Here is a 22,193-nt window from a genome sequence, read left to right as displayed (position 1 = left end):
ACTCCTCATGGCAGGGGGTGGCTCCCTTCCCCCCCCCGCCCCAGTTCCCAGCAGAGCAAAAAGCTGAATGGACAGTCCCATGCTGTAGCTGCTGGTTGCTGTTGTCTGGACACTGGGGCAGAGGGGAAGAGAGTCCCCCTGCCATGTACACCCAGCCCACCCCTCCAAAACCCCAACCAGCAAGCTGGGGGGGAGGTCCTGGCAAGGAGGGCTCTATTCCCCTCCTCACACCTGGCCACACAGGGAGGAGAGAGCCTTTTCTGCCTCCTCCCTGTGACAGCCCAAAGGCAGGGCTGAGCCAGTACTCATCATCAGGAACAGACAAGCACTGGCCAAGGCTAGTGGGCTGCCCAGGAAAGGGTCCCTGGCATGCCAGGGAATGCAACCTACTTGTAATGGATGTGGTACAGACATTCGGTAAAGCACTTTAACTTAAAGTGCTGTAGTCTGATACCATGTCCATCCAGGGTTAATTTGGAGCATGAGCAGCCATTTCTAAAGTGCTTTATGTGCCATGAACATGTGTTTTGTTATGGTTGTAAAGCACTTTCTGAGTGCTCAAAGTTCAATAAGCATAATATCTGTATTTATCCTCAGGAGACTGCCTCCTGAGACTACACAGCAATGCACAATATTGATTTTTCTGCAGCCCTCATGCCCAGAATCTGAGCATTCCTCAGCCATAGAAAGGGCATAAAACCCAAATCCTTCAAAACTGGGGGTTTTCCATGTCAGATGGGTTGTGGGGTAATTGTTAAAGAAACCAAAAGGAAAGCTAAAACAATATCTTACCAATAACATGCATTTTGTTTCGGGTCCACCGATGCCAAAAATCCTCTGAACAACCTGAGAAGTACAAGGCATCCAGAACACTCTGTGAAAATATATTACTCCACATGCCTGAAAAATAGAAATTAGACAGAAAATAGTATTTAGATTTTTAAAATGCAACTGCAGGAATTCATTCAGATATCTCCTGTGACATATGTAAAAATTAACACTATACCTTGTATTCTTAACTTTGAGCTTGTTTAATTTCAGTCTAATTTTTGGTTCATCTAATTCCAGAGTTTCCAAATTTGTCAGGGGGTGGAGGGAGTCTTAAAGTCTTTACAGCACCATGCCTATACTCAACACTATATAACCATTTATAAAGTAAATTCCTGCCAACAGTATCCTGGGACTAGATTTCCAAAAGTACATCTCATTTCAGTGAAAACAATATGTGCATGTTTTTGGAAATCCCATTCAATCTATCTGCATCTTTAAGAACCTTTGAAATCTGGCCCTTACAGTTTAATGCAAACATGATGACACAGGAGATGACAATGAACTGTCATGGAAGCAAGTGTGAGGAAGACAAGGTTCCTATGAGAGCACAAGAATAAGAGACTAATGCTGCAAACACTCATAGCTAGTTTTCTCAGTGAGAGATTGAGCTAGTTGATCTGTTGTACTTTTTGAAGTTTGAAAACACATTGTAATTCATACTGTCTATCACAGTGAGAGTGTCCTCCATCCACACTGCCACTCTCATTCTTATCTTTCTTCACTGACAGTACTCTTCCACTGCTGTTTTGCCAAGACTTTCTTAATTCCCCCTTCATTATTATTTAATTTTATTATTTAACTCCTCAGAGAGTTTCATCATATTGCGTATATAAAAGGTGCTAATTACTAAGGAAAATAAAGTTATATGCATTTCTGAATCAGGAATGATTCAACTGAATGTAGTTAAGCTTGACCAAATAAAATGTGGAGAAGAGAATGAGATCTCTTGTTTTAGGGGAAAAAACTCAATATAGTGTATTCCCTCAAAACAAATACTGTAGTATTTAGCTTTGCTGATGTTTATGAGATTACATTCAAAGCTACATTTATTTATCGTGGTTAAAAATCTATTTAAACCCGTTAGAAAGATTAAGAACTAGGACACCTACTGCTGATTCAGACATGGCATTTTTTACATTTTCTGGCAGATAAGACTGCACTGGAACTGTAAGACACACGGGCTGCATCTACATGAGATGCTGACTGTGCAGTTGTTACTGTGCTTGTGCGTACTTGTATAGACAAGTACTAAATGCCTGCACAGTAACTGGAGCTACTGCACAGTAGGGCTGTGAGAAGCTTTGGTCCATGATTCATTTCAGCAGAGATATGGCCCGATTCAGTGGCCAAATCTCCAACTCCAAATCGAATCAAAGGACCCTTTAATCTCTCCGAATTGATTTGGAGAGATTCGGAAAAATTCAGCGATTCGGACATAAACACAGCTTTAAATGTTCTTTCTACATACCTCTAGGTAGCAGGGTGTCACAGGGCTCTCAGGCACTCTGCGACTGGGAGCAGAAGTGGCTCAGGAGAGACCCCTAGTGTTGGGAAGAGGGAAGCGCAGCTGCCAGTCATCAGGTCTGTGCAGGTGCTGGTTGCCCTAGCAACTGGGGAAACCTAGGGACAGGAAGGGGTGGAGCTTAGCCCTTCTTAAGCCCAAGCAGAAGGCTAGTATGGAAGTTCCCCTCTGGCTGCCAAGGGAGGAGGAACTCAGCCAGAACAAAGGGGAGAACTCTGATGGCCGGAATAGCCCTGGGCTCTTGCTGGGGGTTGATGTGCGCTCGCGCTCTCCCTCTCTCTGGTAGGGTGAGATGTATACCCTGACCCGAATGGTCAAGCTGCTATGTTGGGACTCGGGGTTTTGTGTTTTGGGTTATAGCCAGTTGGCTTATGGTTTGTGTTTGTTTGTATGGTACCAGAGGACCGGGTGAGGCTGTAGGGGTAAGAGGAGGCCTCACGGGAGCACCCCAGTAATCTGGGGGTGCCCTGTGGGGCACAGTGAGCAGTGCCGGGTAGGCATAGCTGTTTGCGCCGGTGTGGCACGGTGTTGAGGGGTATTGACCCCAGCCCTGCTGGGCGGCTGCACAGAGAGAAACCCCAGGAAGGGGCAGGGCACATTGGCCCAGCTCTGGAGCTAGGGGGCAGCAAGGAGCCCGGAGTTAGGGGGCAGTGAGGAGCCCCAAGAGTGAGGAGGGACGGCGAGTGCCCCAAGAGTGAGAAGGGGCTGCGAGGAGCCCCAAGGACAAACGAAGGGCTGAGACATAATAACATGGCACAAGTTAGATCATACAGGCACCATCTGCGAGGCTTGGGCTGCGGTGCAGGGGAGGAAAAGGAGCCACAGGCAGCGCCCCCTGCCATCGGGGCGCACAAAAATGGGCAGCCTCCCGCTAATTCCAATCAACCATCAATTATAGGTAAGATCAAGTCATGGCAGGTGAGAGTGGGCGGGCGATTGGCCCATTGCAGGAGGACGAAGCCGCGCATCCGGAGAAGCTCCGAAAGTGGCACTCCTGTTACACAGGGGCTCATGAATGCTGAGATGCTGGGGTGGATGGAGTGTCCCACAGGAGCACGGGGGGCTCCCTAGCATACTCAGCAGCAGACCTGGAACTGAACCAGAAGCCTTTCTGTCCACTTCCAGGTCCACTGGGGAATGCGCTGCTGCCCCCCTCCAGCTCAGTGACTGGTGCCTCCTGAGTCTGGGGGGGGGGACCTGGGGTCCCCCCACAGCCGATCGCTGAGCCAGAGAGGTGCAGGGAGGGCCCAGCACACTCCCCGGCAGACCCGGAAGTGGACCAGAAATACTTCCAGTCCACTTCTAGGCCCACTGTCGAGCACACAGAAGGGTCGCCATCACTTCTGTGGGACACTCCATGCACCTCAGCATCACAGCGTTCACAAGCCGTACCTGCTACCTCAAGGTATATAGAAAAAAATTTTAAAGCTATGTCTATGTCTGAATCACTGATTCTCTAAATCCGCATCAAATCTTCAGATTCGGCTGAATCGAATCAGGGAGAGTGATCCAAACCAACTAATCGAATCACTGTCCCTGATTCGGGCTGAACCTGAATCAAATAGGGCCTATGTCACACTCCTCTACTGCACAATAGCTTCAAACAGCTTTTAGGTGATGCTGACTGTGAGCAGTAGCTTGGTACTATTGCACAGTAGCATCACATCACACTTCTTGCCATGCAACCTTACAGCACAGTAGCAACGAACTACTGCACAGTCAGCATCTCATGTAGATGTAGCTACAGACAATGGTTAACAATCTCCATTCTTTACAGCCAACTGCCTCTTTAATAGCTTGAAATTTTTCTGGGATTATAAATCACCTTCCATAAAGCAGATCCGGGATTCTGGAATTTTCTTCATCAAATGACCCATGAAGAACTCGCTACCAAAATCTTCTGTATGAATAAAGGCTCCATATTTTGGGAATCCCACCTCATAGGGAGTGAATTCCACCCATTCTGCAAACAGAACCACAAAACAAAAGACTTATCATACTCCCCTGTGCCTACATGAAAAGAATAACTTAAGAGATGTTGGAGTTAGAAATGCAATAAGGATTTTAACATCAGTTTCTTGGTGATTATCTATCTATTACAAACGATCACATTTTGCAGTGACACTCTTCCCTTCAGTGCATTGTATGAGAGACTGAGGAGTATGGAGACAAAGATTCTTCCATCACTGGAAAAAAAAAAGAAGACTTAAAGTCTTTGACAGTTGATGTTTGCCTAAACCCAGGAGAGTACATAGTTCTTCAAGTGAAATGGAACCCAAGATTTAATCTGGGATAGTCACAAAAAAGCATCAGCTCTGTGATGGATGGAATTCAAAAACACCAAATTAACTATGGATTATCATTCAAAAAGTGTGAATGCTTTGCCAAATCTTATTGGGACATCTTGGGTGTGCAAATTGTAGCTGGAAATATGAGAACAGGTTCATCTCGGTAATTTATGCCTCCAGTCACGCCAGACAATGCCATGAAAAGTGCTTTGCTCATAGTATTTTGATGCTTATTTTTGATCCTACCCAGACCTCAGAAGTATAGAGAGGCAGACAAAGAGCCGATAACATTGAGATAATCTTTTCAGTAATTCCTATCTAGTTCAGCTTCCACCTATCGCTAAAGAGAATACTTCTAATTTTATAAATTCTAATATGACTCTAAAAGGACTATTACCTTTAAAATCTAGGGTGCTAAAGTTGTCCTTGACATTGAGGGCCACGTAGACCGGTAGGGGGTTCTGACCCTGATTAATGGCCTGTCGCTGGTCTGAGAGTTTGTGAGGATTTTCCTGATTATGAAAAAAATAATGAATTAACAACATAGAATCAACACCGGCATTTACTACTGTATCTACTCTTGAACTATTAGGCCAACTCCTATGCAGTGACAGGGGCCATGCCAACACCCCTTCAGCCATGTGGCATATGCACAATGAAGAGAGTTCTGGAGTACTGCTGCTCCTTGCTTTTCTCTCCTCCCAGCAAACAGCAACATGCAACCATCCTCTGGACTCTGGAGCTGTGTGGAAGCAAGGGCTCAGCATCACTCCCTGCTGCTCTTCCCCTTTTTCCATGCTGCTGAATTGAGGGAAGGAGTGGAAGGAGGGGAAGAATGAGGAGCGGCAGTACTTGAAAGCAGACACTTGAGACAGATATTGTGCCAACTGCCCGTGAACTAACAGAACTCACAGAACATGTGCAGCTCCCAGCAGGAGCTCTGCTGACATGCCAGTGAGCTCTGAGAGCTCTGTACATGTGGCACAGCTAAAGGGGAGTGCAACCATGCTACTGCATCCCCTCTAGATATACCCATCTGTCAACTTGTCTGTGACTTTCCAAAACTGGCAAAAATACTGCCTTTGATGACTGCTTTTTTTTTCTTTCAACAACAACAACATGGCATAGGCAATTAAGAGAAAAAGTTCATAGTCTGCATTGAATCCATCTTAAATACAATTTTTATTCAGGTATACAAAATAATGCTTGTGCCTACATTATGCTAAACCTGGAGCATCACACTCCCATTTGTTGTTACAATGGTCATTTGGACAAAAGTAGTAAAATCAAAGTAGTAAAATTGGCGATTGGCCATGGGTGCTCCCCCAGACCCAGGAGGCACCAGTTGCTGAGCTAGGGGGTGGAGCTCCCCTGTGCGCTCTGCAGGGGACCCGGAAGTGGACTGGAAGTACTCCTGGTCCACTTCCACGTCTGCCGCCAAGCATGCAGGGGACCCCCCACCGTGCTTCTGCAGGATGCCCCATCCCCCCCATCATCTCGGCATTCACGAGCCACACCCATACCTTGAGGTACATAGAAAAAACATATAAACCTGTGCCTATGACTGAATCGTTCAATCTCTCCAAATCGATTTGGAGGCTTCTGATTCAATTTGGAGAGATTAATGGGTTTCCTGATTCAATTTGGATTCAGAGATTTGGCTGCCGAATTGGGCTGAATCTCCTCCGAATCAAATCAGTGACCGAAGCTTTGCGCATCCCTAATATTTACCCTTGAATGTAATTTAATCCATAGTTTTATTTATATACTGTCAGCCACTGCCTGCAAAGAGAACTGTGCATACAGTACCTCACTACGAAACATGGATTCAATGAGGAGTCCCCACAGATCTGTAAAAGTTGTTTTGTGACCCTCTTTTTGTCGCTGGCACAGCTCCTTTTCATAGTATTTCAGGCGATCCAAAGAGAAACAGCCCAGCTTACTTTGCATCACATGCTTCCGAGCATCATTGATTGGCCCCTCCAGATCCTTCTGTGACCAAAATGCATCTTCGTATAATCTTGTCATGGTCCTGAAGAAAGAAAATAAGAAAAGCACCAAAGTTCAACATTTGAACTTCATGAACATCAGTGATTTTTCTTTTGCCCGTGTTCAATGTAAAACATGCTCGTCACTGTCAGAGACTCTCTGTTATTCCATATCAGAACTCCACAACTTGGCTGCCTTTGGCTGATACACATAGGTGCTGACTTACGTTTTTGCTGGTATATGGGGGGGGTTTGTGGGAGGGAAGGAGGCTAGCCCTGTGCATGCACAGAAGAGGCAGCGTGTTACTTCAACCTGGCTTGCTCAACATTTGTAAAGATCGGGCACTTTAGCAGCCCTTTTTTGCTGCTTTTATCTAATAGTTGATTGAATAAGCTTTAGCTAAAAGTATCAAAAAGCCCCACTGAGGAGCTGGGTAGATCAAATAAGCTTTAGTTAAAGTGCCCCCACTGCCATTTTGAAGTGCAGAATGATGCATACACAAGATGCTGTGTGCATTTTAATTAGAGCGGCTCTCAGAGCTTCTCTTATTAAAGCACTCCCATCCCTGGAGAACACGTAAAGAAAGCCATAGAGACTGGATCGTAGGGAAGCAAAATTTAAAAGTCAGAGTTCTAATCAGTATAAAGCTGTGTAAGAGGCCTAGGAAAGGTAAAATGACCACTCTGCAGCAGCAACATACATCAAAAACAAATTAAAACTCCGATCATGTTCTCCTTACCACGTTGTACCAGATAAACCAGCAATATATGAAATACAGTCTAAGATATCCAACTTCTGAAGAGCCAAAAGGCTTCCAAACATAGCTGTCATGGATCGCACTCCACCTGCTGTTGTCATGATTGCCACCACTGGTACCTGTTTAACACACCAAGGCAGAGAATTGGTTAAAAGCAATTATATATAAACATTTAAAACAGAGGACAGAACTGATAACATGTTCATACACAGTAATACTGAATCTCTTCAGTGGACAAGCTTACACAAGTCGCTACGTTCCCACAGCAACAAGCTACGGCAACATAGCTCATCTTTACGGTGACATAACATCAGTGGGCATGAACCGTAATGCCACTGCTACTGCGCAGTACGGTTGGAAATGACCTGTGCACTGTGAGGACTGCACAGTAAACCTGGTTACTGCACAGTCACTTAGTACTTGCTAAGGCAAGTAACTAAATGACTATACAGTAACATCTGCAGAGTCGAGGGCACACCAGCGTGACCATTTAAGCTTAAATAGCTCTTTTCCTTCTTTGATATTCACTCTGATGTATTTATAGAAAACACAAGGCCAGATAGATTTGAATCTTTATAGACTAAACAATCAGAGACTTATAGCATTAGCTTTTGTAAGCAGAATTCTTACTACATCAGATGCTGTGAAATGACTGCAGGAAGCAGAGCTGCTAAATAGAAAGCAGTGATTAGAATATAAAGGGTAGGAGAAAGGGGAGGAAAAAGAAGGGGCACTGCTGAGAGAGGCAAGTTGAGTAGGAGAGAGAAAAACAAAACAGTTAACCCATTGAGGGACACTGGGTTTATAAAACATAGTCCAAGTAATGGGTAATAATCCATAGTCTTGGTTTAGACCATATTTAACACAATGCAGTCTGTCGATTATTTCTTGTTCCACAATTTCCAATTCAAGTTCATTTTTTAAAGTTTTGTCACCTAAGAACAGCCACTTTGAGGTCAGCAATGGAGTGTCCAGGGAGGTTAGTGTCCTGCCACCAGTTTTTCCTGTCTTTCTGGTATTGAAGCCAGATTGGTTTTCATTCATTCTTACAAATAGGGATCACCCTATCTGCCCATTGTAGAAATGGTCATTATTAATGACATCCAACCCCTCCTAGAAAATGATGACCATCTCAAGGGGGACAAACCTGTTCTGGCTTACATGCAGCCCCCCAATCTCAACAGAGTCTCTTTAGTAGCAAACTACCCAACTCCTATTCTCAATGAGGCCACAGACCTTGGTCTGGACCCAGGTGCCTGCTGTGCCCCCTCATCAACACAGACCACATCATCACTGGATCAAATACATGATTATAACATCCAAGGTTCATTTACCTGCACCTCTACCAATGTCACATACACCACCACCTGTTTATAGTGATGCCGTTGCCTGTACAACAGACAGATAAACCCGTGGCAGAACACTGTGACTTCCCTGCACATTCCATCACTGATCTTTAATTACAGCTCTTCCAGCTTGAGTTCATCATATTTGAATATAGATGACCAGAATGGTACACATTATTCTAAATGAGGTCTCAGCTGTGCTGTCTACAATACCATTAACATTTTCCTATCTTTACTGGAAATATTGCATCTGGTCCATTTTAGGCTCACATTGTCACAGCTGCACAAAATTGGTGTCTTTGCAGAGTATTCTTTGGGGGCTTTAATAATATATAGTTGGTTCCCTCATTGGTTAGGGATTTTCTTGATAAATTAATAATGCATCACTTGAAGGTGAAAAAAATACAGGAATTGCAAGTCTAAAACAGATCGTTGGTTCAGCTAACCCAGTAGCCTGCCTCTGACAGAAAGGGAAGAAAGTATAGCACCACTCACATATTAACATAGTTCATGTAGTTAATTGTTTCCCATAATTTCACATGATGGGAAAGAAATGTCTTATACCCTCTGCCAACATGAAAAATATGTCTGTATGGAGAAAAAGAGGTTTTTAGGAAATGGAGAAGGCAACTGGTCTCTCTACCAACTTTTCACTTGTATCCTTTTGCTCTGTTTTCAAAAGAAATACTTTTCCATCTTTACTGTAGGGACAACTGTACCTCCTAGCTCTAATTTGTATTGCATCAGCAATTCTCACCATTAGCCTTCCTAAGCTTAGAGACTTCAGGAAGTACCAAGGCAAGTGGCTCCCTAGTGAATGAGATCATAACAAGTATATTTATGCCACAACTCCATTATGGATGTAAAAATGGCAGACTGATTTTTTGAAGACAGTTGCCAGTTAGCACCAAGTGCTGTAGCCTATACCAGAGCTACAGTGGAGATAACAGAGAATCAAAGAGTCATCACCAATTTCCTGATGGCTTTCCTCCCACCCACCATACCAATCAAATCTTGGGGCAATAGAGAATCTCTCCCATACATTTTATCCAGAAAGTTCTAGAAAGGCATAAATTCTGTCACAAAAAACATACCACCACCCCCACACTTCATTTAATGCTCAATCTGCCAGTCACTTGGAGTATACGACACACCGAGGATACTGCCCTTCATACCTCATCATCCTGCAGATCTTCCTCAAGTTGCAGAACCTTTTTCAAAGCAGCAGCAACCACTTTCTTCCTTTTACAAATGAAATCCTGTTCCTCTGCACACAGGTCAAACCCCAAGCGCACATCCAGGTCTTTGTGACTAGTGCACAGGCCAGAACAAACAGCATATATTAATCACAATCAATTTCAGCTCTTCAGAGCAGATATTGAACAAACTCAAAAAAAAAAAAAAAAGAATCAGGTTAACAGAAAAGCAATTCCCCCTCTCCTGTGTAAGACAAAAGATATAGGTACAGAAGGTGTGAGAATATCTCAGAGTCCTATACTTCCACCCTCATGATTAGACATTACACTGGTAACATGGCCTAAAATATTTCACACAATTATCAAAATTACAGTAGGTCCAATTCTCAGCTCTTGTAATATGAAAGAGTTACATTGCCCCCATGCTGTGTAGGACAATGGACATAAAAGTTTCAGATTACAAATTACCCTTTCTACTGCAGGGGTCACATACAAAATGGTGAACTGATCGGGTATATGGGATGTTTTCTGAGGGGAGGGAATGTTAAACCTGCTGTCATGCAGGCAGGCTTTGTCCCCTTAATAGTCTTTCAGACAGTCAAAACCATAGTTTATAAGTGGCCTTGTGCTTGCAGCCTTGTTGTCTGGTTTTGCTCCATTGGGAGCCCCCTCAGCCAGTCTTTGGAACACAAAACAGTAATCCGTGGTCCAAACAAACAAATGAGTAAAGCAAATCTTTAGCCTTTCTCCAGGCAGCAGGAGAGGGCCCTTTAGTCCTGACCGTTCCTAGAAGTGAGCCCCTCTGGGTTCAGTCTGCTTCCTGCCTCCTTCTCCCAGCTCAAGCCCTTTGCTCTTTCTCTGCTCGGGCTCTTAACTGCCAGCTAAACACTCACAGCTGGGCTTCTACCAACTTCCTCATTTAAAAAGTTAGACCCTCCTGTTAAGAACAGTTTGTCCATACTTTGTATAAAGCTATTGTTTCAAGCTAGTCACCCATTGCTGTCTATAGCCATATCTATACCACCTGGTCTAAGTACAGACAGTCAAAACCCTGAGGCTGAGTCAGTTCAATCTTTGCAGGTTAACCTAAGCTGTGTAGATTGAACTGATAAGCAAGTGAATGGACATTCACTTTTGATTCCAGAAATGCAGCCACATGCCTGCAGTGACCCAGGCCAGAAGCTGGGGAGCACTAGAGCATGCCACCCTACTTGGCTGGACTAAACAACTTGAATCTGGAGGGGATCTGGAACAGAAGCTCAATAGACTGATTTAACCTATGTCGTTTACATCTGATGCTACATCCATCCAAGTTTATCTTAAATTGGTTTTGGCCATTTTGAAAGCAGTTTATATGCACTTAACTTCTATTGTTTTACAGATTTGAACCAGTTTCTGATCACTTACACCGGTTTATGTGTAATTTCTTTCCCTAGCCCTGCAGGGCAAACCTGGGAGCCCTACCCTACCCCCTCAGGCCTTCTCTGTGTATAGTCAAACCTGTAAATTAGGTGGTGTAAACAGTATAGAGCAGGCCTGACTGCACTCTCAGGTTCTCCAAAAACATGAATGTGGTGCTAGAATGTGTATTTAGTGCTGCTCTAAACCATCTACAATGACTGCATTGCAGGCTTTGGCACTTCTAGTAAGTTGGCGGGCCAAGCTTCTCAGGATTGCCCTGGGGGCTGTATGGCCATGGCCCATATGATCTGAGTAAATAATTTAGTAAAATTTGTGCTAATCATTTGTTAGCCCTGTAGTGTATTTCAATTTTTGACCGAGGCAATTTAAAGCTTGCTTGGTTTTGAAGTGATGGCAAAAAGCTAAAACATTAGCATATTCTTCTAAAAAACAGATTAGGATTATATAGAACAGGGTCAACATAATACTTGGAAATAAGTAAAAGACTTACCACTCTTCTGCTTTCACATAAACCCCATATGTTTTGTTCTGAGAATCAAGAATTAAAATATCAGAAGTGTAATTACCATTTGAAGTGGAGTTTTGCATAGAATGGCCCCAGCAACACAGTCTCACACCCACACAGTATCCCTGAAAGGTCTCCCTCTCCCTCTCCTTTATATACAATCCCTACAGGATCCCTCACATACACATACATGCATGTACACATGCACAGGTACACATACACACATGTGCGCACACACATTCCTTGTGCCCATGCAGGGGTCTGGGTCCAGGTTCATGGGAGTGGGGATGGTTCATGAGTCAGGGGTTGCTGGTAGGTGGATTTCCCCTGCCTAACTGGGTTGGCACAGCTTCATGGCCCTGGGACTGTGAAGAAGGACTGGGCTTTCCTAGCTCCTCAGCTATCATGGGTTTGCTATGTCTCAGGCTACAGCAGTAAAGTGCAACCCTAGTCACAGCCTGTCTCCCTGGAGGGAGTGGGGACTAAAGCAATCCACATTGGGACCCTGGAGGAAAGCATGGAGACTTCTACCAATAGTGTAAGTGTACAAGTGTTCATTCAACTAGTAGAAACTCTACTGGAGGCAACTTCTATAGCATCATATGAGGAAGAAGTTCCTACGAGACCCACCATTTCTGGTCCAGTAAAAACACTTGAGCCCTTGTATACCTAGTTTTTTATCAGTGGCTTTGATTCCACTAGTAAAAAATGTAATGCACCTTAAGTGATAAATCTGGTTTCAACATTACTACATGATTTACAGAAGAATATTCTCAGTCACTTGCTCCATCCAGACTGGGGAAAGAGTGCCTAGATTGAAGTACTGCACAGAAAGACCTGGGGGCTACAGTAGACCATGAACTGGATATAAGCCAACAGTGTGTTCTTGTTGCAAAAAAAAAGCCAACATACTAGGTTGTATTAACAGGAGCATCTCATGCAAAACAAGTGAAGTGATTCCTCCACTCTACTCAGCACTAGTGAGGTCTCACCTGGAGTATTATGTCCAGTTTGGGACCCCACACTTCAAAAAGGATGTGGACAGTTTGGAAGGAATTCAACACAAAGCAATAAAAATGATTAGGGGCATGGGAGGCAAGATTTATGAGGAAAGGCTGAAAAAACCTAGGGTTATTTAGTCTGAAGAAGAAAGGACTGAGAAGATTTTTAACAGTCTTCAAATACCTGAAGGACAATTACAGAGAGGATGGAGATGGGCTTTTATCTGTGACTGTAGGGGACAGGACTAGGAGCAATGGCCTCAAACTGCAGCAGGGGAAATTTAGGTTGGAGATTAGGACGAAATTCCTGACTGTGAAGGTGGTCAAACATTAGAACAGGCTACCTAAAGAAATCGTGAAATCACCATCCTTGGAAGTTTAAGAGGAAGTTAGACAAACACTTGTCCCGGATGATTTAGTCAGGGATGATCCTTCCTTGAAATGGGGGGCTGGAATCAATGACCTTGTGAGGTTCCTTCCAGCCCTATTTTCTTATGATCCATAAGAATATAGTTATTGTCTTCTTTAATAATATTATTAACAACATATCTAGAAACTGTGTACATATTGTTCATTAGTTATTCCAAAAGGCTGGCAGCTGGTACTCACCTGCACTACCGTTACTTTCTCTCCCAGGTTAAGTGAATTCAGATGCACAGTCAGGGGACCTTTTATATCCATTTCCCTTTCATCTGTCCTATACTAAATACATTTATACATATATGAATAAAAGATTTTCATGAGAAGAAAGTTATTTAGAATCCCATTGCTACCAAAATACCATGTGAAGACACTTTTATGATGCTTCCTACAGTTATTTTAGCTGTTTTAACTATATGTTATCAGTGACCTACACCACAGGAAAATCTGTTCTTTGGCAGTGTAATATCCAGTTTCGATTGACTGTGCTTTACATAGTGGAACATGGCAGCGTCTAGAAGAGGAGGGCCTCTAGAGTCTAATGAAACTTTCTTCGTTCCTTCATAGGATCCTTCCACTGTGAATGTGAAATCTCTCTCTAAAAAAAAGAAACAAAGCATGCAGGGAATGTTAACAATACCTTCCCAGAAAAGCCTTTACACAAGCAATTAAAAATGCTCTAAGTGAAATCTTAGCCCTACAGAAGTCAATGACAGATATGGCAGCCAATAGTTTTGACTTCCATGGGGCCAAGATTTAACTTTCAATATTTATTTCTCCCTACTTTTACTTTTTGTTTTTATTGTGCTTCTCTGGAATAACACTGGATCGTGTTTAGATGAAAACTCCGTGTTTCAAAATGGCTTTCCTTGAGCTACATAAAAATTGGACCATAACGAAGGAGTCTCACCCTGCTCCCCTGCCCCTCACCCCCCCACCATAAAAATACTATCCATTCAGGATTCTCACAAGATCACTTGAGATGTCCCCCAAAAAATTAAATAAAAATACAGAAGTCACCTTTGAGTGAATCTAGAATTGGAACTGGTTTGGGTTCTTTTTTAAACAAAAGGATAAAGTACAAATACCTCCCCAAATTATTGTTTGATCGATTTGATTGATTGACTGTTGTTCTGTTGTATCCATTTAAATGGCCCCTTAACATTAAATGGTGATGAAGAATGGCTGCATTTAAATGGACATATATATCTAGAAAGAATGCTAACATAATGATGGGTTAATTAAGGTGAAATTCTAGCACCACCTAGAATTAATTTATTGGGAAGGAATGAGACTGTTTCATAACTGTAATCTTTTATAATTTGGTGCAATGTAAATTGGTCATTAGATGTCCTAGTCATTCAGTCTGTGAGCTGAGGTACCTACAAACTAGAAACTGAAATTCATTGAATGATTCCAAAGCAGCTTTCATTAGGTTTATCAGGATGACATGAATTCAGCTGGACACTAAGGCCACATTCAGAAGAGCATGAACGTGTAGTATGTGATGCCAGAGACCCATCTGTGGTGCCACACACCACACATGCAGGCATCCCCCACACTGCTACCTTGCAGCATGGGTAGGGGGGGAATTGACCCCGGAAGATCCTGGGGTCAAAAAAATCCATGCTGAAAAAAACCAGGGTGGCACACACGGCACCAGCTCATGCCACCCCAAACCAGAGCCTGGCTAGTCAGAGCCACACTCTGGTTGCCAGCCAAGCTTCCTGCCATGGCTGCAGCCCTGGGAGGACCCCAAGTAAGTCTGCTGGGGCCAGCATAGGCATTCCCCTGGGGCCAGCATAGGCATTCCCCAGGCATTTCCCACACAAGGTGTGCTACTGCTACTTGTCCCTGGGAAAACAAAGGTCCATGCTCATCTGGATGTGCTCTAGGAGTTTTTAATACAGGAGTTAAGATTTTTCCAAGCTCAAATGATCACTGCGAGAAGATACTGCACTGACACGTGGTCTCCTTCAGTTAATTCATGAATGGCCAGATATATCAGGTTGGAGTTAGTCTAGGTTGCAGTCAGATTGATAATGGTAAGTTTTGCACAAAGCAAATAAATAAGCCCACATGTACTTGATTCACCACGAATCTATTTCATTTACAGTAGTAATTTCTTCTGGTGGGCAGTTTCTTAGAGGATAGCCAGGAAGACTACAGCTACCTGTCTGGGGACACCACAACAAGGTGTTCAGAGAAACAGAGAGAAGGCTACCAGACAGGAAAGGATGGGATGCGGTATCCTGATTCAGAACAATGAAATGAGGGCAGATTCAGCTGGGTGAAATCATCTTTGGCTGTTTGCAACACAGCAGACAGACAGTGATACAGTGATGTATCTGAGCTATTAAAATCATCTGATCTATTAAAATCATCTGATCTTTTCTCTCCTGAAATCGGCCTAGCTTTTAGCTGCTAATGGCACTTGCAGAAAGGTATACAAGATTCTCCTTTACCAGTGGACAGAACAGACATCTTTTGTCAGTATGGTCTTTTTACAGGACCATGAGCAGTAGAATACCTTCTTCTTCCAGTACGTGGAGACACTATCTACCACTTTTCCAATTTCAGTCATACAGTTATAACTACTTATTAAAGTCTTACTTCTATGATCAGTCTCCTTTTTTCCTTCATCCACCTGTACTTCTAGACAGCAAACTTCTCGAGACTGTAAGAGATGGTCAGGAGAAGAGTCAATGGCAGAGAATGCTACAGAAATGAATTCAAGTACACTGTCCTACTCTCTTGCTATCTGTTGTAGAGGGAACAAGCTCAGCACTTGTGGTGTCTAAGGCCCTATCAACACTAATAAAGTTGTTGGGACTGATTCTCAGAACGTGTAAATCAAGGAAGCATGGTTACAACCAATGGAGGCGATTTACAGGCTGAGGACCTGGTCCATATAGTTTAATTATAGTGCTATGTTATACAGCTATTTTCTTCCCTCTGTGAAACATACTTTAAACTTGTCTTGCCAAAAAGTGACACTGTAGGACACCAGTAATTGTTATGTGGTCCTTAGGTAACAGGTTGAGGGCTATGCCATATTAAAAGGCGACTAGATTGGGAACTGAAGCTCATCACTGTGTTTCATTAATTGTCATTATTCAACAATACAGAATTTTGGAGGGGATGTGAAAGTGCTTTCAGCTTTAATATTCTTATTACAGCATCCCCAAAAAGAGACACTGAAATAATGTGACATAATTGCTCTCATGTGTTACTTCCTTTCCTTTCCTTTGATCAACAAGCATGTCAGAAAAATGGAGGGTTCAGGTAATCTCGCATCATTTCCAGCCCAAGGCTTTCACAACATGAAAATTGTGTGGGTCTGCGGACTGTCAAGAAGTTCAAAACTTCTGATTTCAGCATGCAACTCAACAGAAAAAAGCGGTTAAGAGTTCTGCATATGGGGTCATTCACTCCCGCTCTAATTCTACTTGAACCATGAGTATTGATATGTAATGCAGAGATTAGCATAAAATACAAGTTACCACTAATACTCCATTAGTAACAGTGTTTTCAGGAACAGCTGGACTGAAAAACAAAATGAAAGAGACATATTGGTATTTCAAAAATGATTTACAGAAGCACAGGTACATTTTTGCTGGATTTTTGTCTTGCTCACTTTTCTCCCAATCTTTCTACATCAGTCTTTCTAGCCACTCCTTTCCTTCACTTTGGTCTTGTGATACTACCTGCCTCTGCATCCATCTTCTCATGCTCAGTCCGTCTCCAAAGTAACCTCACATTCTCAACTCCTTTAATCAATTTGGTCTTTGTTTACCTTTCTTGTCTCTCCTTCGACTGAATTATAAAACAAATAGTCACATTCACCTCAAAATCAGTTATGTATAGCATTCCAAACTGAATTAATTGGAAAAAGGAGTCATTAGGGGGAGAGGAGTGGGGAGAATCTAAGGATGTAGCAGCCATACAGGGCCCTTCTGTATCACTGGTTCCATCTCACCAAACAGCCTCTTGCAATGACAGATTATATAACATTTTATTTTTGCTTACATATTTTCCAGTGCAAATTCCACCTCCAGCTCTTCCTGGGTCTGAGAATGAAAAATCAGGAAATTAACAAAATCATGCAAAAAACCATCTCTCTTAGAGACAGCCCTGTTAATTGACTCTTTTTCCAGACTGGCACTATTTAGAAGTGTTCATTCTATTGCAGAAATATAAATCTAGACTAGGTACAGACATTCAAAAAGCCCAAGGCGGAATAAATCTAAGTTACACAGTTTTCTATAAGAGGAACAGTTTAGATTGGTAGTGAACAGAACACACAATCACTCTTGGGGGGGGGGGAGGGGGTGCAAATCTTAAACTGAGTTCTCCCATTTTTAAACCAGTCTGTGTGCGCCAAACTTCTGTTCTGTTATGGATATAGACCAGATTCTGATTACCTATACTAGTAAAAGTATAATGTTTGTATCTGGCCCTAATAAACTTGTCAACTGGATGTCAGAAGTGACAAACAAAAATTCTCTGAAAGGTTTGCAACATGGGACCTATAACCTTTGGCTTTCTCCAGGCTTCACTAGATCTGTGTGGGAGAAAAGCATAAGCACTAGCATAGTACAGGCTGTTCCTATGTGCATGAGCTACGCTGAGGAGTACCAGTTTTACCAACAGGCTGCAACTGGGAGGAAAAGGGGAATGCATCCTTTGAAAATTCATTTGTACAAGACTCAAAAGTTGGAAATCACTCCTTGTGATTGGCACTTACGTGCTGTTTAAGAAGAACACAGTCTTACAGGTTACAATGGGCAATGCAAATTATGTTGGAGGAATGTTTAAGTGGTGAGATGTTGCCACAATAGGACCTTTTCCTACAACAGCTGACTAAACGGGGAGCTTGAAGAAGAACAGATCTTTGATGGAGCAGGGGAGTATTTTGAAAAGGAGCAAAAAAGTTTCTTTGCAGTAGGCATTCTGCCAAAAAAAGCTCAGCTGAAGGTGGTGGTGCATGGAATGCTCTACAGCAAAATTTTAGAAAGTAACCTAAATAAAACTAACAGGAGGGAATGAAGGACCAGGATGGGGAAGAAGACAGTTTTCCAAAACAAGGGCTTGGTCACTGGAATGGAATAATGAGCAGGATGGAATACAGTGTTAATGTAACTATCTTGTGTTAGCACAGTTTTCATCAAATGGAAATCTGTATATTTTTTAACAGAAGTATAACAAGCCGAATTTACCCATGCATGGAATTACTAAACCGTTCCCAGATGAGCTGCTCCTGCCACCTCCTCTGCCAACCCCACCTCCTCTGCCAACCCTAGCCATTGCTCTGAAAGCAGCAGCAATGCCAGCAGCCTGGGACTGTTTTGGAGTTCCCAGCATGGATAAACTGTGGGGCTGCTCCTGCTGCCAGAATATGTGGGAGAGGAGGGGAATCCTGGCACCCTTCCTAACTTAGTGCCAGGGAAAATGCTCTTCTCACTTGCCTCTAGCACTAGCTATGCTACTCATTTTAAACATAAAGTAAAACTATGAATTAGTTGCCATAAGCAGGTCTGCAGGTCTCAGACCAGAGAAACTAACAGACTAACTTTTTTTTATCAACTTTCTTTTTATTCCAACTGTACACCAGAGTTTAGCCTTCATGACAAGTCTAAGAAACACTAGGCCTAACCTGAAAATGTATGTGCCTAAATCCATAAAGCATTTTCAAGTAAAAAAGAATCACTATGCTAAAGGTGTTAAATAATGACCTTTTTTGGCTAGCTGCTTGTTTCAATATTCCAGGACTGGGGTACTTTAGATGCCACATTTGAAAATTAGTTTTGAAGACCATAATATACAGTTCTTTCCCTCCCTTCCCCCTGAGAGTCTCTACCACATAATAAATGGGTCAGTGGCAACAATTTGTGACAGAGAACTTCTGAGTATTCAAATTTAATAATGATCATGTCTGACAGAGGCAACCTTAGGAAAAATGAGCAGAAAGACTCCATCAAGTGTCAGAACCTGACCTGTAATGTGTGTCTATTCTTCTGCTCTTCTGACATGCCCATCATCTTAGCATCTTAGTGCATGCACAAACAGAATTTTTTTTTTTTACTTATATGAATCTATGAGGTAGACTATTCCTCGCTCAGTGTTAGCGACAGGAAAACAGATAAAAAGCAATATGAGGATTTGGCTTTAGCCGTGAGTCAGTGTCACAACAAGGAATAACTAGGTTTTCCTAACCCCCAACACGTCACTCTTTTCCCATCATGCAGCCCTTCTTTTAAGGTAAGCTGTTTAAACACATGGAAATGGACAAATATCTGCAACCAATTATCACAGCTGGAGCTTGAGACATTGCCTATTATTAAAGTTCTCCAGAACAGCACATGCAGAATATCCTCAGTTGCCCAAACCCTTGATTATCTATGTGGCAACTTTGTTTTTTTAACTTGCAACTTTAGGTATTGTGTAATAACTCGGGACCTATTTAATTCACAATTTTGCACAAACTGCAAGATCTGTGAAATCAACAGAAAAAAATAATAATAATAAAAATAAAATGCTTTCTCCCCAGTGGAATCCAGCAGCCCTTGCTACTGGGAGGGTAGGCACCAGTTGGCAGGGCAGCATGAAGGGCAAGAGACAAGACAGCAGCTACCCCCTCACCACTCCTTCGCCCGCCAGGGCATCTCTGCTAGCCAGCACCGAGAGAAGGAACAGCACAAATGGCAAGGCAGCCGCGCCCCGCCCCCCACCTCCCTCCTTCCCCCACTGGGTCCTCTCTACCAATCAGCACCAAGGGATGAGGCCACTGTAAAATGCCCACAAAATTGGTTCTCTGTGCTGTAAGTGGGCCCTTCTTGCAGACAGCACCGGGGCAGGGCTGGACTATATCAGACCCGATCATGCCACAGATGGACCCAAAGGAACAGAAATGCCCTAAGGTGCTCCAAAGTGGGGCACCTTCATCTGATTCCTTATCAAATGAGTGTTAGTTTGTCACACAATCAGCCACTCTTGATGTGCTCTGCAGCTACCCACATGAGTCACAGCATAGCAGTAGAGCACTTTCAGGGGACCAATCGCACAACAAACTTAACTTCGGTCTGTGCCCAATGTTAAACTAATGTAACTATCCTCGTTCTGGTACCCAAGCTATTTAATTCAGAGCTAATCCTGGCATCTCTGTACAACATTACAAAACAGACAGGAGAGGACAGGACCATCAGAAATCAGCCAGTGTCCTTTAGTTTTAACCAAATACAAGACCAGCTCATCTTAACAGCAACTGTCCAACTGAACAGGAAATTCACTAAAAACATTCTTCATTACCCTGAAGTTAAGGGTCCTTGTTAGGATTACTGTACTTTCAGGCATTCAGGTTTTTCCAGACATCTTTTTTTGGACCCCTGTCCTCATGTCTGGGTGGGTTTTTAAAGTTTGAGCAAATGTCCAGGGTTTTGCTTTTCCTCTGCTTTCTCAGGCCGGCTGCCTGGGGCTGGAAGCAGCAGGCAAGGTGATTGGCTGTCAGGGGTCTTGTGGTCTGCACACAGGCCCCAGTAAACTGCTCCCAGGTAAGAGATAGAGTGTTTGTGTGCGTGTGTGCATTTGTGTACGCGGGCACACACTGTATGGACAGCAGGGCTGGGGAGGCAGAGGCTGCAGGTTGAGAGGGAGAGGTACTGGCAGGGCTGGGGGAGGGGGCAGGGAGCTACAGGTCAGGAGTGCAGGGTGGGCACCAGCAGAGCTGGAGGGCAGGGGACTTCAGGTCAGGAGTGTGGTACACCAGCAGCCCTGGGGCTTGGGAGTGAGAGGCAGAGGCAGGGCACGGGCATATCACTGCCCCTCCCCCATCATATATCCCTCCCCCCACTGCCCCTCCCCCTCCCACCCACAGATGTCCTCTTTTTTAGTACTGGAAATATGGTAACCCTACGTATCTGGTGCCCCTTAAGTTCAGTAAAACACAAACCTCTGAAAACCAAGAAATGCAAAAGTAAGCTGCATGAGAAAGGAACCTTAATTCATTACCCTTTTTTTAAGCAATGTGCCCCAGCTCGTCCCTAACACATGTATTCAAAACACTGTTTTTGAAGATTCTGAGACACTCAGGAAATAGGATGTTTGGCCACCATAGAAATCTAACACTTCCTCTTTAGCAAGAGCAAAATTTCAGATTTGGAAAGGTGTACTGAGTCAGAGAGGTACCTTTCTTAAACAAAACATGAAGCCAACTCCATGGACTACTGGCTATTCCAGGGTGTGTCTCTTTCTCTGTTCAGGAAAAGTTTTAAAGATTTTAGTTCTGTCTGGATGTAGAACAATGTCCCATCCAGCTCTAATCATAAAGTATGCCATAAATTAAGAAAAATAAGATTGCACAGGTTACTTTAGTTCTGGCTTTCCCTAAGTTTTGAGTTTTTGACTTCACAACCTCAATGGGGCTTTTTTAATAAAATGGGAGAATGTGGGAGAGAGTGAGTGCTCACATAATATTTTAGATGAAATGCAATTTAAGAGAGAAATTTAGAACTGTTCATTGTTTCACCTCATTCAGACTGGTTCATAGAATTATAGAAAATTAGGGCTGGAAGGGACCTAAGGAGGTCATCTAGTCCAACCTCCTACTCAAAGTAGGACCATCCCCAACTAAATCTCACCCATCCCATCCAATCTCACCTTTGGATTCAACTCAAAGTTCAGGCACACTTTTCCTCCAAGCTGGATATTAGCTATGTCAAAGTGAACAGTGTAGAGGTGGTCATCTGGGGTGACTTTATCTTCATCACAAATTTTCAGCTCCAGGATGTTCTTGGGGACAGAGGTACATAATGCTGTAAATGCTACATTTTGTGCTCAGACTCCAAGGAGCAAGAGGAATTATGAGGCATAGTTTATATATAGCCTACATATCAAGGACACACAGATTATGACCTGCTC

The 22,193-nt window shown here is 43.2% G+C and overlaps 1 protein-coding gene across 1 annotated transcript in view; it reads right to left on the bottom strand.

Moving 5' to 3' along the window:
- The window catches only part of LOC109320785 (cytosolic phospholipase A2 epsilon-like), a 52,386-nt gene that overhangs the window by 12,497 nt on the left and 17,696 nt on the right, over positions 1 to 22,193 (bottom strand). The window contains exons 5-17 of the mRNA XM_019551041.1: positions 21,933 to 22,064; positions 17,307 to 17,347; positions 16,781 to 16,823; positions 15,891 to 15,954; positions 13,712 to 13,875; positions 13,467 to 13,559; positions 11,842 to 11,879; positions 9,909 to 10,044; positions 7,370 to 7,506; positions 6,451 to 6,673; positions 5,039 to 5,153; positions 4,179 to 4,316; positions 793 to 900 (exon numbers count right to left, since the gene is read on the bottom strand). Coding sequence (XP_019406586.1) covers positions 793 to 900; positions 4,179 to 4,316; positions 5,039 to 5,153; positions 6,451 to 6,673; positions 7,370 to 7,506; positions 9,909 to 10,044; positions 11,842 to 11,879; positions 13,467 to 13,559; positions 13,712 to 13,875; positions 15,891 to 15,954; positions 16,781 to 16,823; positions 17,307 to 17,347; positions 21,933 to 22,064 — 1,432 coding nt within the window. The remainder of the gene's footprint in view (positions 1 to 792; positions 901 to 4,178; positions 4,317 to 5,038; positions 5,154 to 6,450; positions 6,674 to 7,369; positions 7,507 to 9,908; positions 10,045 to 11,841; positions 11,880 to 13,466; positions 13,560 to 13,711; positions 13,876 to 15,890; positions 15,955 to 16,780; positions 16,824 to 17,306; positions 17,348 to 21,932; positions 22,065 to 22,193) is intronic.

Source organism: Crocodylus porosus, unplaced genomic scaffold, assembly GCF_001723895.1.
Source record: "Crocodylus porosus isolate Cpor-Errol unplaced genomic scaffold, CroPor_comp1, whole genome shotgun sequence".
In the NCBI taxonomy this organism is placed as follows: domain Eukaryota; kingdom Metazoa; phylum Chordata; order Crocodylia; family Crocodylidae; genus Crocodylus; species Crocodylus porosus.
Note: the sequence above shows the minus strand (reverse complement) of the source record. Positions and strands in the feature narration are given on the sequence as shown.